Genomic DNA, 16089 nt, shown 5'->3' with positions numbered 1-16089 from the left:
CAGAGGGGACGCCTCCCTGTTCTGGTTCCCGCTCCTCTGTCTCCAGGGCCCGGTGGCTTCCAGCAGCGGTGGGAACAAGTAGCTTCCCAGGTGCAGCGAGCGAGCGGCCGAGCAGGAGGACGATGGGCGCCTTCAGAGTTGACTGTCCTCTTCCTTCCGGCCGCGCGTCCGTGTGAGGGCTTCTCGAGGATGAACCCAGGGTCACCTGCTCGTCTGTATGCACCCAGGGGCACGGACATTCAGGAGTGCCTCTCTGAAGGAAGAGCGCGGGCGTCAGGGGCACAGTGTTGGTTCAGAAATGTGGTCTGAGGTTGAACACACACCGGGAGGATCGCCTGCACGAACACGGGGGAGGAGCTGGTGGTGACGGGAAGGTCGTTCGGTCCAGCTCAGGGCACGTCCACTGTGCCAGGAAGTAGACAACACACGTTTGTCCTTGGGGACGGGGAGACAGGGACTGCCGGGTGGCAGCTGGGCCTCCCTCAGGACGAACGCACCAGGTGGCCGGGGCCCTGGGACTCCTGGCCCCGGGGTCCCCCTGTCCCGTGGGAGCCCGGCTGTCCCCTGCCGTGCTGTGACCCCTCCTTGCTCCCGGCCTGCGTCCCCAGACGTGTCCCTGAGCAGAGAAGGAGGCTTGTGAGGCCACTGTCATCTCCGATGCCAACTGCTCAGCAGTAGCGAGGCCGCGGGCCAGCGGGCTCCCCTCGGAACCCGTTCTCCTGTCCTGGCTCTGCCCTCTGCTGATGCGGCCCAGCACGGGGACCTCGCTCCCGGCCCCCCGGGGCGGTGCAGGCAGACATGGCCACTCCGCCCCACGCCGTGTCCCTTTGCTCTCTGCCCTTTCGTGTCGTCAGCGGGACCTCTTGCAGACGGAAGGTTGTCATCTTGTTTTTAATAGACCTAAGTTTTGGAGAGGTTTTAATGGGTTCCCAGCAAAATTGAGGGAAGGGAACAGACACTCCCCCCGACCTCACGTGCACACCTCCCACCATCTGCGTCCACCCCAGAAGGACACGTGCTGCACTCGCTGGGCCCGCTACACAGAGCTGTACTCCCTCGTCCTGTGTCCAAGGTCTCTGGCGACGTGGTGGCTCTTTCCCTGTCTGATTAGAGAGGAGGGTCGAGCACCCGTTGCCCAGAGAGTGCGGATCCGCCCCGTGTGCCTGCGGTCACGCAGCAAGTGTGGACGGCTGGTGCCGAGGACACACGGGAGGGTTGGAGAGGTCCCCAGACACCCACCACGTGGCTTCGAAGCCGTAACAGGGCTCACGAGGTGTTTCCACAAATCTCTGTCCCTCGCTAATTGTAAAGCAGTCCACGTTCATGTAAAGAAAGACACAGACCTTGGGGTCACAGAATTCGACGCCCTCACTTGACAGTTGAGAAAAGTAAGACCCAGGGAGCCAGGGGACGTCGTGGAGGCTGCAGGGTTTGAATGGCAGATTGGGGACTGCGGTTGTGACGCCGCACGAAGTGTTTGCCGTGGCCCTGCGCGCGTGCCTCTGAGCCACGTTTGCACCCCTCCCCGCCCCCCCCCCCCTCCCCCAGGGCCCGAACCTCGGCGCCTGGCTGTCCCCACCGGCCAGTCGCGGTTTGTCTGCGAGGGCGGATGTGATGTTTGGAAATGGTCAAGATTTATTAGGAGGAAGATCTCGTAAATAAGGTAGCTGCCCAGGCTTTGTAAAGCTGGCCCGTGCAGCACAGGTTGCAAGTCTGGAAGCTGGTTTTGTTGTGAGCCTCATACAAAGCGGTCCTGCACAGATGAGAGCACTCGCTGCTTGCCTGCGGTCGGCGGGGCGGGCGGGGCTTCAGGCAGCGGTCACCGCGCTTTCTGTCTCCGGATACTTGTTTTTACAAAAAAGCCGTCTTCTTCAAGAAAATATGGGGCAAGTCGTTTCCTAAGTTGCGTATCTCATGTGGCATAATAGCTACATATGGCTTTGATTTTGTAAATGTCGGAGACAGCTAATATTCTTTAATCTTCCAGTTAGATCTTGGAAGAAATCGCCAAATACAAAGAGCTAGGCATCGGTGTCTGGCAAAGTGTTTGCTTCCCAGGTTCTCAAAAGACTTCTTTCTAGTAAGAGCGGATGATAGAGGGGAGAATATGTTGCACACACGGGTGTATTTAAGGGACGCAGCTGCCGCGGCCGGGGGAGCGAGGCGTGCGTGCCTCAGTGGTGCCAGGCGGTGAGCCCTGCCGCGGCCCGGGGCTGTCTGAAGAGGGGCACGTGGCTGGGCTTTGAACGCAGACGCACGGCCTCTGCCTTCCTGCACTTGGCCGCCCGGTTCTGGGGTACGCAGTGTATGGCTGATTGAGTTTCAGTTCCCAGGCTGGCTTTGCTGCGATGGGCTGGGCCGGGCGTGGGCCGGCAGCGGGCCGGCAGCCATGCAGAAGGGAGCCCTGGCAGGCACGAGGCACAAGAAGGACACACTGAAGGCCGTGGCTCTGTGGGGTGGGGGTGGGGTCCAGGCAGCCTCCCGAGCTTTGGAGTCAGGTCCCTTTCCCGCCACCCACAGGGTGACCTCGGGTGAGTTGCTTGGCTGCACTGGCCTCAGTGTCCCCATCTGTAAAGTGGGGACCGGTTTCCACACGTATGAAGTGGCCCTTACGTGAGGACAGCAGGCCCCTCGGTGCCTGGCACACAGGCCTCACTCGCCTGTTGGCCGCACGGTGGGGGTGGGGGTGGGGGTGGGGGTGGGGGTGGGGGCCGGATGAGCGTCTGGGTGAGTGGATGGGTACGGCGGCCGGAATATGCAGTGCTTAAACCTGGGCTGTGAACGAGAGTCGCTGACTAGGATCCCAGTGCGAAGGCCAGAGGTACAGGGAGAGAAACCGAGATGCCGAAAAGCAGTCTGTGTTGACTTGATAATTAAATTCCTCCCCTCAGAGCCAGCAGGGGGGATCACAACTCACACGTGAAGGGCGCGTGTGTGATCGCTGCACTGCTTCCGGGCTTTTGAGCCCACGTTTCGTAAAAGCTTCCCCCTCTCCAAAGAACGGCCTGTGATTAGATCTCTGTCCCCAGCAGATCGCCGGAGTCTGGTTGGCGCGACAGGAGCATTGGTTACGTTCTAGTCCGTCTTGGTCAGGAAATTGAAATCTGCACTCACAACGTTTGCGGTGTCGAGTGTGGGGCTGAGGTCAAGCCTGCAGGTGTGGGAGCAGGACGCACGGTTTCCTCTGCAAAGAGAGCTCAGGTTTTAGAGCAGCAAAGGGGCAAAAGCCCTCGTAGTTCTGTTCCTCCTGCAAATAGAGTGCTGTTTGCAATACGCTAAAAATAACTTTAAAACGGCCTCAGATTCCCTCCCCGGTGCTGGCACCTAATACCCTGTGTGCATTTTCAAAGACAGGCTGGCTCTGGTTCCCAGGAGGCCAGCTCCGCAGAGCCTGGAACGCCTTCTCCCGGGGAACAGAGTCCCCGCAGCAGTGTGGGGCCCGTGCAGCCACCCCCGTGACCCTGGACAGCTTGGGGCGGAGGGGTGGCAGGACCCCCCTCTGCCTTCCTCAGGGCCTCTGTGCACACCAGCCTCGCGGCCAGCCCTCCTCTCCCACGCCTCTTCCACGTCTGAGGGCAGTGACCGGCTGGGGCTGTCCTGTTGAACCCGTTCCCGTCACCCCATCGACCCTGATGACTCACCCCACGCCTTCCGTCCACCCCTGAAGACAGACCAGGGCTCCGGGCATTGTCCGGGCCCTGGAGGCTCTCATTTAATTTCCACGGCCCTGCGGGGTGGGCTCCTGAATAGCTCTGTCTCATGGGAGAGTTACCAGAGGGAAGCCAGGCTCGAGGGGACCATGCCACTGGCCAGGTCGCTTGGAATCACAGCTGGGGCTCATGCCCAAAGCTGGGGCTGGAATTTCCGGCCTGAGAGAGGCAGGGGACACCCGATAATCGAAGGAATGCCCTGTTGGTGTCATCTCAAACGGGCACTGTAGGCGTGCCAGCATGCGTTTGGCTGCAGGACAAAAGAAATGACTTAAAGACTGAGGGAGTTTGCTGGCTGATGTGACAAGGAACGTGGCTATAAAGCAGCTCTGGGTTTGTCAGTCCAGTGTCTCAATAGCATCAGGACCCAGCCGCTTGGCACGCTTCTCTTGTGCTGCAGTCACACGGTGCTGCTGTCTCCCGTCACGCTTGCAAGGTGACTGCGGTGGCTCCAGCCATCGCATCCAGACTCCCACATCATCCACAAAGAGCAGACTTCTTGCCTGCATCCTGTTTGTAAGGAAAGCCCTTTCTGGAAGTCCCTCCGTCCTGTCTTCAGACACCGCCACGTGCGCCTGCCGAAACCAGTCGCCGGCAGGGACACAAGCCCGTCACGATTGCCTTAGAGCAGCCCCCTAGTCCCCGGGGTGGGGAGGGGCCGCAGCCCTGCCATTGCGTCCCTTGCCACCCTCCTTCCACGGCGGGGGGGGGGGGGGGGGGGGGGAGGTGGCCCTTTCTCAGCCACTCGCCCGGCATCTTTGGCGGTGGCCCGCACGTGCCTCTTGTCTGCTGTGCTCCTTCCGCCGAGCCCGGCGCCTTGTCAGCCCGGGGTCTGGGCACAGACAGTGCGGCTGTTGTGTCTGGAAACACTTTGCCGGCTCTTCTTTGTGCCCACGTGGCCGCTCACGGCAGCGCGAGTCGCAGAGTTTTGTTCGCCAGACTTGTGGTGTTTTGTTCACACGCTGGGGCGGGTGAAGTCTGTGAAGAGAGGTGTGGGGGGCGGCTCTAGTCCCTCCCTCTGGAGCAGGAGGCTCGGGACGGGGTCGTTGTCGTGAGTGTTGAAGAGCGGGGTGCCGCGTGAACTGCACTCTGGGGTTCCTGCACAGCTCTGTCTCCGTGTCACCAGGAAACCTAAGCGTGTGCTCGGTCAGCCTTAGAACCTACACGGCGAGGTCTCCTTCTGGCGGTCTTGCAGAGGGACCTTGGGCACGGCGTTCCTGCTGCCCTGGGCGGATCGTGCGCTAGGGAGCGCCCAGGTCCTGTTCCTGCCCCACTGCTGTGTGAGACACGGGGCGTCGCCCACCCTCTCTGGTCTCAGATTTCCCGGCTTGACGTCAGGGGGCTAGACTGGCCCATCGCTCGTGGTCTCCCCTCTCCTCTGGTAGGCGCTCATGTCCCTTATCTCTAACAAATGACCGGGAACGTGGCTGCCTCCCGCAGCCCCCACCTGGCACGACAGTTTCTGTGACCGTCAGGGACCTGGAGGCCGGGCACCCCTGGCGTCTCTCAGGGGCCGCGTGCAGGAGTCAGTGTCTGGGTCTCATCAGAGGACTCGATCGGGGCGGGGGGGGGGGGTTGTGCCCCAAGCTCAGGATACCGTTGGCCTGGGGCCTCGGTTCCCTGCACGCGGGCCTCTGAGTGTGGCCGCCAGCCTCATTGAAGCCAGTGGGGCACTGGGGAACCTCACATGGTGTAGGACGCCCCTCGGCACAGAGGGCTCTGTCGGTTTGAAGGCCGATACCTAGGGAGGGCCCTGCCCGCCACGGGCTGTCCGGCCTCCTGCCCTCAGGCCATCGGGCTGACCTTCCACGGACCCTGCCCACTCAGCCTACACCGCCTCCCCTCTGCCCTTTGTCCAGTCAGGATGTGTATGTTTCCCGTCTCTGCCTCACTGTGCCTGCCTCCCTCTGCTTTCACTGATTTGAGGTGTGTGCGGCCTCAGAGGCCATCCCGGGTCCTCACTGTGCCCGGCCTGGCCCCTCCAGCTGGCCCAGCGCTGTTTCCTCTGGGATGTCCGGATTTCCGTTGTAATCTCTCATCCTGGCCCTGCCACGGGCTGGCTGGGGTTTCCTTGCAGTTATTACCCGTCTATACCTGGGTTTCCTCATCTGTGACGTGGGTCTGTTAGCATGTACGTCGTGCGGCTGCAGTGACCTCACCAGGACAGGACCGCGCGGTAGCTGATAACCAGTTAGCGTTCCCACTGGAGCGAGCCTCACGTGGAGTGCTCACCTCTGCAGCAGGGGGGTGTGGCGCGGGCCGGGTCACCGGCCCTCTGTCCACCTGTCCCTCTGCCGTACTCGGCGTGGCCGGGGCCACTCGATGTGCTTGCTGACGGCCACACCGCTGGTTGCTGGTTGGTTGATGGATTAATTGCCAGCTGCCTTCAGAAAGCTGGAAGAGTCCGGAAGCTGGAGGCCGGAGGCTGGTTCTGTGGAGTGAGCTTTGGAAGCAGACGGTGCTCGTTAGTTTTGCCGACTTAACCTCTCCGAGGGGCCCTGATGGAATCAGAAGGGACACGAGTGCCTAGGGCTCGGTGACGAGGCTCAAGGGTCATCCGTGTCCGGGGCGATGCGGTGACGCTTCCCCACCAGCCTGTGGACAAGTCCCCCTGTCGAACGTACATCCCCTTCTTCTGAAGGTGTGACCTCGTGTCTTTACCTTTCTGAAGCCTGCGGTGACGAGCCGGTCTGTGTGACAGAGAACTAGGGAGCTGTGTGTTGAGTTCATTGTCCTGCTTGCTGATCTGATCTAACCCGTCCTTGGCAATGTGGAATAGCACCTGGAGAAATCTTGTTTGATTGATTTATTTTTTCCCTAAAGGAGAAACATACTTCTTAGCCAGTGCCGGGAGTGTGGCGGTTGAAACTGGCTGGCCCGGCTCAAGCCCCCACGGGTCTCTGGCGCCTGGTGTGGAACCTTAGCTAGCGTCTAGACCGCGATGCCCCCTGCGAAGCGGGCACCTGTCTTCGCCTCCCGCCTCGTTCTTACTCATGATCCTCCGTGGCGCGGCCTGTAGGTCCCCGTCGTGAATCGCCCGCCACCGTTCCGTGTCGTCTGTGGCTTGGTGGGGGTGGCCTGCGTGCCCTGTGGGGTCCCCCGGGGGCTCCGTGCAGGGCCACCTCCCACAGACCCTCAGGCCTCGCGTTCCCAGGGGCCCTGGCGCCCGGGCTGCTGAGACGGCCCGAGATGAGCCGCGAGGTCTGGTGCCAGAGCAGGAAGGGCAGAGCCCCGCCCCTTCGGCTAAGTGCGCCGTCCGTTGTCCCCACGCGGTCCGCGTGTCCTTGTCACCCCACCTGCTTGGCCGCCGCCCACTGGTCCTGGTGGCACCTGACGGACTGGGCCGGGCCACGTCCCTCCCCAGGAATTTCTCAGAGAGTCTCAGGGTTGGCCTGGTCTTCTGTGGGTGTCTGCTCTGGGTGCCGCTGCCCCTGCCTGGGGGCTGGAGGGAGCCAGAGCAGCTCAGAGCGGGTGCGGACAGGCACAGGGGTGAGGGGTGAGGGGCTCTGGTGTGAGTCCCCACGGATGCTGTTCCCGATGTCGCCCCGAGACGCCCCGGGTCCCGGCTCAGCCAAGGCCTCCTGTTCCCAGGACTGCTCTGCCCCTCGTGACCCCTCGCCTGACCTTGCTCTTCCGCCTGTGGCCCCGAGCCGCTGCCCTCGGTGTCCCTTCACGGCCCCCAAGAACTCCCGGCACACGTGTGGGCCTGCGCCCACTGGACCAGCAGTGGTCAGCCTGGGAAAGCCTTGCGTTCATTCTCCACGTTCTCCCGTCGTGAGCTCGTCTGGCCTCGGCCTCTGTCCCCAGCCACTCCCCCCGTCATTTCTGGGCACGCCCCGGGCCTCCTTGGGAGATGGCTGCCCCCTGGGTGCTGTCCTGCCCTCCGGCCGCGTGACTGTCGTCCTGCTCTCCCCAGAGAGCCGGGCTGGTCGTGGCTCTGCTTCGTGCACGCCTCGCCAGCACCGCGTCCCCGTGAGTCGGACGGACACAGTACCTATTTCTTTTCTTTTTTTAAAATTTTTTTTCAAGTTTATTTATTTTGCGAGAGAGGCAGAGAGAGCACAAGTGGGGGGCAGAGAGAGAGGGTGAGAGAGCACCCCAGGCAGGCTCCGTGCCGTCAGCCAGAGCCGGACTCGGGGCTCGAACTCGTGGACCGTGAGATCATGAGCTGAGATCAAGAGTCGGATGCTCAACCAACCGAGCCACCCTGGTGCCCCCTCCCCCTTTTTTAAATTTTTGGTTTTTTTCACAGTACCTGTCTCTTGCCTGGAACGGAAGTAACCCTTTAACTATGTGCCGAGAGAGGATTAATAGGTTGTCCTTGCTGCCCATGAAGGCAGAGCGGAGACCTCACCTGGGGTGTTGTGAGGCAAAGGCCCAGCTTTGCCAAGGAGAGGGCTTGGGGGCGGGCGGGGGCCAGGCCCGGAGCAGCTGGGTGGGGGCGAGGGAAGGCCTCCCCTAAACCCGGGAGGCGCATGGTAGTGGTGGCGGCTCGGGGGCCTGCGGGGAGCACGGGCACTGACCGCCCGGCTGTGCCCGGGGGGACATCGTGCCCGTGTACTGTCTTAGAGACGCCCCTGCTGTCCCGACTCAGGACGCAGCAGGCACTGGGCGCCGGGGCGCGTGTGCCGGGAGCAGCCGTGTGGACCTCGCCGGCCGGGACGTGGCCGTCAGGGAGGCCAGGTGACTGAGTGGCTGGGCGGTGCTGCCTTGGGGCTGGAGCAGGCCAGCCCGGCACACCCTGGCAGGTCTCCTTCAGCACGGGGGCTATTCATATGCTTTCTATTTTTGCCGTGCTCGGTTTTATAGCTTTTTCCAAATAAGGTTCAAACGTTTTTGCCTTTTAAGGGGGGGTGACAAAGACAGAACTCCCTAGTTATTTTCCATAATGTCCCGTGCGTGCGGGACGTCCTCTCAAGCTTTGTGAAAAAAGGTTCACGTTACTGTTTTTCTCTTCTTCCCTTGGAACACCACCCAATTCCCAGCTGGCCGGTTCGGCGTCCCTGGAAGGGAAGGGACAGCTGAAGTTCACCTCGGGACGGTGGAGCCCTCACCACACCTGTACCCAGGTGGCCACCGCGAATGACACGACCATCCGAGGGTGGGACACGCGGAGCATGAGGTCAGTGGCTGTTGTGACTCGTGGGTGTGCCCTGGGCCCTGCCCCCTCTCCCCTCCCCTCCTCATCCACGAGGGGGCGACTCTGAGTCCGGTGTATTTGGGTCACACAGCGTGTGTGCACGTGCGCTTGTGTGCTTGTGTGTGTGCGCGTGTGCCCTTGTGCGTGTGTGCGCTCTTGCTTTTGCGGGAGGCCGTAGCTCTCGCTTTGTCTCTCTGCCCCGCCTGGAGCTGGCAGGCCCATCACAGTGGACGGGGTTCCTCAGCTGCTACTGTTCTGTGTGGACGTCCCTTGACTGGTGGCAGTTTGCACTGAAAAGTAGGACTGGGCTTGTGTAGCTCCTCGCCAGGGGCAGGGTGGCCGCTGGGCTCCTGGTCCCCGTGATTAGCGAGCACAGGGTGACAGGTGCAGCCCCGGGTTCAGTTTGGGGAGGTGCCTGTGACCGTGTCTGTGCCTTTAAGACACACGCCTCCCGGGTAACCGACTTTGTCATTTAAGTCATTATGCGCCGCAGCCAGTGGTTCTAATGGAACAAATAAGAGTGATTTTTCTGTTCCAGGTGTGGTTTGATAGGCAAAGGAGTGATGGGGTGCACATCTGTTGCCGTGGCAACGGGAGCCGTGCAATCGTTCTTAAGATACAGTTTACCCCTCAGCACACCGTCATTTATCACCGAGGCTCAGAGACGGATGTCGTGAAATAGCTTGTGTTGCCTTCAAGGGTGGGGCACAACTTTGAATGTAGTTCTGCGGCCCCTCTGGAAACTCAGGGGCTAATAAATAATCAATTGCCACTTCCTCGGGGTGTGAATATTGCTTGAAGCCGGAAGCTGGCGGCCGAGGACCACGGGCCTGAAGGACGTGCCGCCTGAAACCCGTCTCTGTGGGTCCCGTGGCCTCCTCGTCCTCTGTTTTCACTCTTCCTTCAAGGGCGGGAAGAACGACAGTCTCTGGAGACCAGAAACTCCGCGGCTGCTGTTGCAGAGCCCGGACAGAGAGCAGGCGGGGTGTGGGTGACGGTGCCTCATGGGAACCCCCTCGCCCCGGTCTTCTCCGGGGATGAGCCCCGCGCCTTGCTGACTCAGTTCTCCTTCTGCCGACGGCTCTGGTGTTCGCCTAGCCGGGGTGCTTTTGATGTTGTTTTTGGAACGTACTGTGCTTTCGAGCCAAAATCCCTGCCACCAGGGCACACGGAAAACCCTCCGTCAGGGCTCCGCGCACGTGCGGCTGTCCCCACAGCGCCCTAGGACCTGCCACGGTTGTACTTTCATACATTTGCCTGTTGCACGTGGAAAGTCTTCGGGGTGGGCTGTCTTCTTTTAGGAAGAAATATTAGGGTGTTGGAAAGGTGCAGGATACAGGAACCGTTTCAAGGTTTAAAGTGGTGTAGGGCCGGCAGGCCCAGCGTGGGAGTAGATGGAAGGAAATGACTTTCCCCACCTCGAGGGCGCGGGAACGCATGGCTGCCAGATGCGCAAGGAGATCCCACCCGCCGGCTCACCAGCGAGGAAGCCGGGGGACTGGGGATGGGGCGTGGTCGCAGGGGAGGCCCGGTCGCAGCCAAGCGGGGATGCGCTGAGAGCGCCGTGGGCGTCCATGTGGTTTCAGCCACCCTGCAGCCTCCCTGGATGCCCTGCCCCTCGCCTTTGGGTGTCTGACATCAGAAGGACTCCTCGTGTGGATGGAATGTTCTCATTTCCCACCCTGGGAGGAGCAGCTTGGAGCAGTGGAAGTCAGGTTTCCGTTGGGTCTGTGCATATACGTGTGTGTGTATGCACGTGAGTGTGTGCCCGCGTGTCTGCACGTACAGATGTGTGTGTGTGTGCACACGAGTGGATGCACCTGTGTATGTGTGTACACGTGCGTGCATGTCAGTGCACGCACACTGTGGACGCACGTGTGTGCAGATGTGTGCCCACGCTTGCAGATGTGTGGGTGCACGCGTGTCTGCGTGTACAGATGTGTGTGCGTGCCGCGTGACCGAAGTGAAAAGCGCCCCGTGTCTCCTGTGTGGCACTGGGCCGTGGTGGAGGTGCCCCCAGAGTCAGTGCCACGAGGGGCCGTGAGCGGATGAGGGACAGCCCAGCCACAACAGGCCCTGTCTCCTTCACTGCTCTTTATGCTTTTCCAGTTTTTTCCTTCCGTGCCCGTGTCTTGTCTCCCGCCACCAGCACTGCTGTGCTCCCGCTCTGCCGCCGACCTGTTCCTTTTCTCTCTCTGTGTCCTTCCGGAACTCGGTCGGCTCTCCTCCCGTCTCAGTCTGCCCCCACTCCTCAGGGCAGGGACAGCCCCTCTGACTCGCTCTCGTTCCCGAGGTGCTAGGTCGCCTTTGTGACGGTTGTGAGCCAGTGTCCCTTCCTCAGCTCGGGGGGGAGTCACAGGTGTGCTCCTGAGGAAGCCTCGGCCTGGGCTCCGCCGGGAGAGGCGCCGAGCGGGGAGCCCCGGCCTGCAGGCCCGTGGCGGGACCCGCGGTCCCGGGAGGCTGGCCCTCCACGGGGAACGGGAGGCGGTGCGGGTCCGCGGAGTGGAGTTTTCACGCCCGCGTCGCGTTCCGTGTGCGCCCCCCGCTTTCTCCCGCAGTCAGATCTACTGCATAGAGAACGCCCACGGGCAGCTGGTGCGGGACCTGGACTTCAACCCCAACAAGCAGTACTACCTCGCCAGCTGCGGGGACGACTGCAAGGTCAAGTTCTGGGACACCCGAAATGTCACCGAGCCTGTGAAGACCCTGGAGGAGCACTCGCACTGGTAGGGACTGGCTGGCGCGGGGCGGGGCGGGGCGGGGCGGGGCACAGAGAGCTGGCTGCCGGGTACTCTCCCTTTGGAAAGGCCGCTGTGAAGCGCTCAGTCCACCCGGTTTTACTTTTCCTAAAGAAACACTCATCCCGGATCCGAACGTTTGGGATTCATCAATGTAGGCAAAGAAGGAAAACGTTCCGTCTGTGTTCTGTGGAAGGAGTGCCAGTTGGGACACGCGAACACAGTGTGCGTAGCTGTTCACGCGCGTTGTTTGTGGTGCTGGGAAGCTGCAAACCGCCCGAATGCCCATCAGGAGGGGGCCGGTTAGTCTGGCCGCTGGGGGCTGTGCAGCAGGCGAGGCCAGGAGAAGAGCTGCGTGTGCGGGCACCGAGGGTGCCCGACAGTCGTTCCCAAGGCGTTTAGTGTTTACCGTGTGTCTGGTACTTTGTGAGCACTGAGAGAGCAGCTCTAGACCAACGTGCGTGCCGTGAGCTAGTTTTCATTCCAGTGCGGCGTGTGTGTGTTTGTACACGTAACTGCCTGTGTGAGTGTGACTGTCTACATGTGTGCACACTTGTGTGTTCACGTATGTGCGTGTGTGCGCATATGTTCTTGTGTGTGCACGCTTATGTGGACATATGCCTCTATACTTCGTGCGTGTGTGTGTGCACGTATGTGGAAGAAGCATCTAGAAGAACGGGATTGCTGTCAGGCGTCCTTGCTCAGGCCAGGGTGGGCAGGTCACGGGAGAGTTGGCTTCTCATGGTCTGTATCTGAGTTCTTTGAATTACTTTCCAGAAGCCACGACGTTTCTGCAGTCAGAAAATTAAAAACCCGAACGCTGGAGTAGAGTTCGCCAAAGTCAGCGAGCGGCTGTGATTGCTGTGGTCGAGGGGACGCCCGTCCTCCGGCTCGGCTCACCGAGCTCCCTGGGCGGGCACGTCGGTGGTGCAGACCCAGAGCACGCTCGCGGCCCCGTGGCAGCTGTTTGTGGACGTTGCCCTGGGGTCTGGCTGACCTGCCCTCCGCTTCCGGCGCAGCCCTTGAGCTTAGGGTTTTGGGTGCTTCCGTTCGGTCCCGTGTCTGTTTTCCGGGACCTCAGAGAAGGTTCGGGAGAAACTCGCAGTGAGCCCAGCCGTCTGCTGGGACCTTCCTAGCGTCGCACCATGCAGTCTGGGGTCGGCCGCCTGACGAGCCCGCCGTGACCCCTTCCGGGAAGGTCCGAGCGCTGCTAGACCCGCCTCCTTGCCTCGCAGGGTGTGGAGCGTCCGCTACAACCACTCGCACGACCAGCTCGTGCTCACGGGCAGCAGCGACAGCAGGGTCATCCTGTCCAACATGGTGTCCATCTCCTCCGAGCCCTTCGGCCACCTGGTGGACGACGACGACCTGAGCGACCAGGAGGAGCGCCGTCCGGAGGAGAAGTAAGGGCACAGGCTCCCGGTGGCGCGGGGCTTCCTCTTCCCGACCGCTGCGCGGTCCGGGTGGCTCGTGGCGGAGGCGTCCGGCGGGTGGTCGGGGAGGCTCTTGCCCCTGCCCGCTCGCGGGTCACGGTTCTGGAGGACGTCGGCACCTGCCGCGGGGGAGTCGGAGTCGGGTCACGTTGGCTGACGTCTCCTCGCGTGGGTCCTAGAGGAGATCTTTCCGGTGTCTTTCCGTCTCCTGACGGCCGTCACTAGTCTTTAAGCGTGCTCTCCGGCCTCGATCCCTCTGCCGTCCCCGTGAGCGAGAGATCGCCGTCGGCGTCCCCTCCCCTGGCGTGGATTTGAGACGTGTGGCTCAGTTGGTGGCAGCGGCCCTCGCCGCGGCGGGCGTGGACCCCAGGCCGGCGCGCTCGGCCCCCACCCCCAGCCGTTCCCCTGTCCTGCTTCAGCCCGAGGTTGCCCACGGAGTGTGGTCAACCTTGATTCCCCTCGTAAGTCGCACCTCCTGGTTGTTGCACGTTTCCAAAACACTCCTTCCTGCGCTGTTCTCCAGTCCTGACTGCACCTGCTCAGACCGGGGCTCGTGCTCCCGAGAGCGGCCCGGCTCCTGGGGGCTCGGGGCTCGCGCGGGTCGCGCTCCTGGTTAGTGCCGAGCAGGGGTGCCCCCGCCCCAGGCTCGAGTCGGAGCCTCCGGCTGTGAGCGGAGTGCGGCTGCGGCTTCTGTCAGCCGCATGGAGTGTAAAAGGGGACATCTCTTGTTCGAGGAGACTGTTGTCCGTGCGGGGAGCTGCCTGCAGAGGTCCCGTGTCCCGGTTCCCGGGGGGGACGGTGTGGAGTGGGCCCCGTCGAGCCCTGCCGTGAAGTAGGGCCGGCCCTTCCGTCGTGAGGTCCTTTACCGCTCCGTCGTCCGAATTCTTCCCGCAGCTACCTGAGCTCGGCCTAACTTCACTTTGAGGCCAGACCTCCGTGCTTGGGGCCTTTCCCGCCTTTGTCTGTCTCGTGGCTTCAGGTGTGCTCTGTTCAGACACGTGGAGCCGCACTACGGGGACGCAGGAGCGGTCGTTTGGGGCAAGGACCGGCCGACCGCGGTGCCGCTGGCTTTGGCGCCCCTCGCCGGGACAGCTGTGCCGGTGCCGGTGGGACTCACGGCGTGCTGCCCTCCACTCGGGCGGCTGCGGGGAATCGCCTGAGCGGGGAGGCCGGCCGACGCGGGGACATCATCCCCAGGGTCCCCTAGCCTTCCTGCTCCCGTGGTCCGTCCGCGTGGCTCACTAAATTCAGGAGAACAGAATCCCCAGGACGGCTTTCCTGCAGCGGGTGGAACACGGCTCGCTGGGGCACGGCGGGTCGGCATCGCCGGAGGGCGGGCAGGGCTGCCGCGTGAGCGGGTGTGGGGGGGGGGGGGGTTGGGTCACGCAGAGCTGGATGCTGCTCGCTGGGGAGTGGCACCCTGCAGCGTCCAGGAGCGCGGGGTGCCGTCCGAGTAGACGCTCCCCGCGAGACGGGAAGACAAGCGCCTGAGGGGCCCCTCCGAGTGGAGAGCGTGCGGCGTCCTGTCATCGTGGGCACGCGGGGACTGCGCTCCCCACGCGTGTAGCGTGTCCGGTCAGAGTTCCTGAGGAGGAGAGCCGTCACCCCTCTTCAGAGGGCGGTGACACGGAACCCCGGCCGAGGGCGTTGCAAAGCCACACCGGCCGGCTGGCAAGGGGCCGCGCCGGCAGTCCCCAGGGTCCTTTCTGCTTCTCATCACCCTTCGCTCAGCCCTCACGGTTATTTCCTGGCCACCGTCCCCTGAACCGTGGCCCCTCGTAGACTCCCCGGCACCTGCTGTCCCACAGCCAGAGAAAAGAGTGTCCCCGGGCATAGCGTGGATTCCGTCCGCCTCCGCGGGGGGCCCGCTCCTCACGGCCGTGTGAGGGTCTCTGTGCTCCGGGAGGAGCGGCCCCGGCGGCCCCTGCAGGACGCGCCCCCGCCTCGCTCATGCGTGTCCCTGGTGCCTTGCAGGAGTCAGGAGCCCCCGCAGGACAGCGTCATCGCGACCTACGAGGAGCACGAGGACAGCGTGTACGCCGTGGACTGGTCGTCCGCCGACCCCTGGCTGTTCGCCTCCCTGAGCTACGACGGGAGGCTCGTCATCAACCGGGTGCCCAGGGCCCTGAAGTACCACATACTGCTGTAGCGCGTCCCCGGCCGTCCTCGGCCGGCTCTCCCACCCCCGCATCTGTTCGGAGGCGGCTGTCCCCACAGGCCGCTCTCCGGGAACCGGCCTCACCTGCGTCCGCCGCGGGAGCCCCCGCGCCTGCGCGGCCGGGCCTCGGCGAGGTGCCCCGTCTTCTAGGGATGGCGCCAGGACGTGCTGCCCGTCGGTCACCGTTGGGCTTCTCTGGTCTCTTCGAGGGTGCCGGGAGTGTCACTGAAAGAAAATAGTATCTGTTTCCATAACATTAACTCCCGTTTCTCTTGAGATTAAAAGTAACGTAAGCAAGGCCGCGCGGCCCGGGCTTCTGGCTCATTCTTTCAGGAACCCTGCCCCGCGTGGCCCTGTCACCTGCTCTCCGCTCATTTTCTCTGGGCCTGACCCGTCCGTGCGCGGATCGTGGCGTCCGCGTGGCCGGCTGGGGGCGCTGACCGTGGCCGGGAGTGAGTGTCTCCCATCAGCCTTGGCCGCCGATCCTGGGTCCTGCCCGCGTGGTGCCGATGGCACCGGGGGAGGCAGCTTCTTGTCCCCCAAAGCCACACGCCTGCCCTCGTGAAATCCCGTACCGCGGTGCGGACCCCCACTCCTCGGTGAGGCGGACACGGGACGTGTGGACTCGTGCCCGGTCCCCCGCCGTGGGCCCACGGGTCTGTGCTGCCCCCGGGTCATGAGCGCTGGCTCGGAGGCGTGCAGCCCACCCTGCCCCTGCATGAGTGCCTGGTGGGGGTGGGACACGAGGAGACAAGCCCCCGTTTTCCGAAAGCACAGGAGATCCTTCACGTGTGTGTGAGTCCTTCAGCCGGAACGAGAAGGCCCATCGGAGCTGCCCCGACGTCCCCCTGCAGGTTCTGGCCGCGCCGGGTCCGGGCCAGGAGGGTAACCTCGCTGCCGCTGCTTCTGC

The 16089-nt window shown here is 62.9% G+C and overlaps 1 protein-coding gene across 5 annotated transcripts in view; it reads left to right on the top strand.

Annotated features, from left to right (window-relative positions):
- The window catches only part of EIPR1 (EARP complex and GARP complex interacting protein 1), a 117560-nt gene extending 102074 nt beyond the window's left edge, over positions 1–15486 (top strand). For all 5 annotated transcript variants that reach the window (XM_060647799.3, XM_060647795.3, XM_060647809.3 and 2 more), the window contains 4 exons: positions 8696–8832; positions 11409–11576; positions 12824–12991; positions 14996–15486. In XM_060647799.3, the coding sequence (XP_060503782.1) occupies positions 8696–8832; positions 11409–11576; positions 12824–12991; positions 14996–15170 (648 nt within the window). In that variant the 3' untranslated portion in view covers positions 15171–15486. The remainder of the gene's footprint in view (positions 1–8695; positions 8833–11408; positions 11577–12823; positions 12992–14995) is intronic.
- The last annotated feature ends 603 nt before the right edge of the window (positions 15487–16089 follow it).

This window comes from Panthera onca, chromosome A3, assembly GCF_046562875.1.
Source record: "Panthera onca isolate mPanOnc1 chromosome A3, mPanOnc1 haplotype 2, whole genome shotgun sequence".
Classification (NCBI taxonomy): domain Eukaryota; kingdom Metazoa; phylum Chordata; class Mammalia; order Carnivora; family Felidae; genus Panthera; species Panthera onca.
The sequence above is the reverse complement of the archived record's forward strand: the minus strand, read 5'-3'. Positions and strand labels throughout refer to the sequence as shown.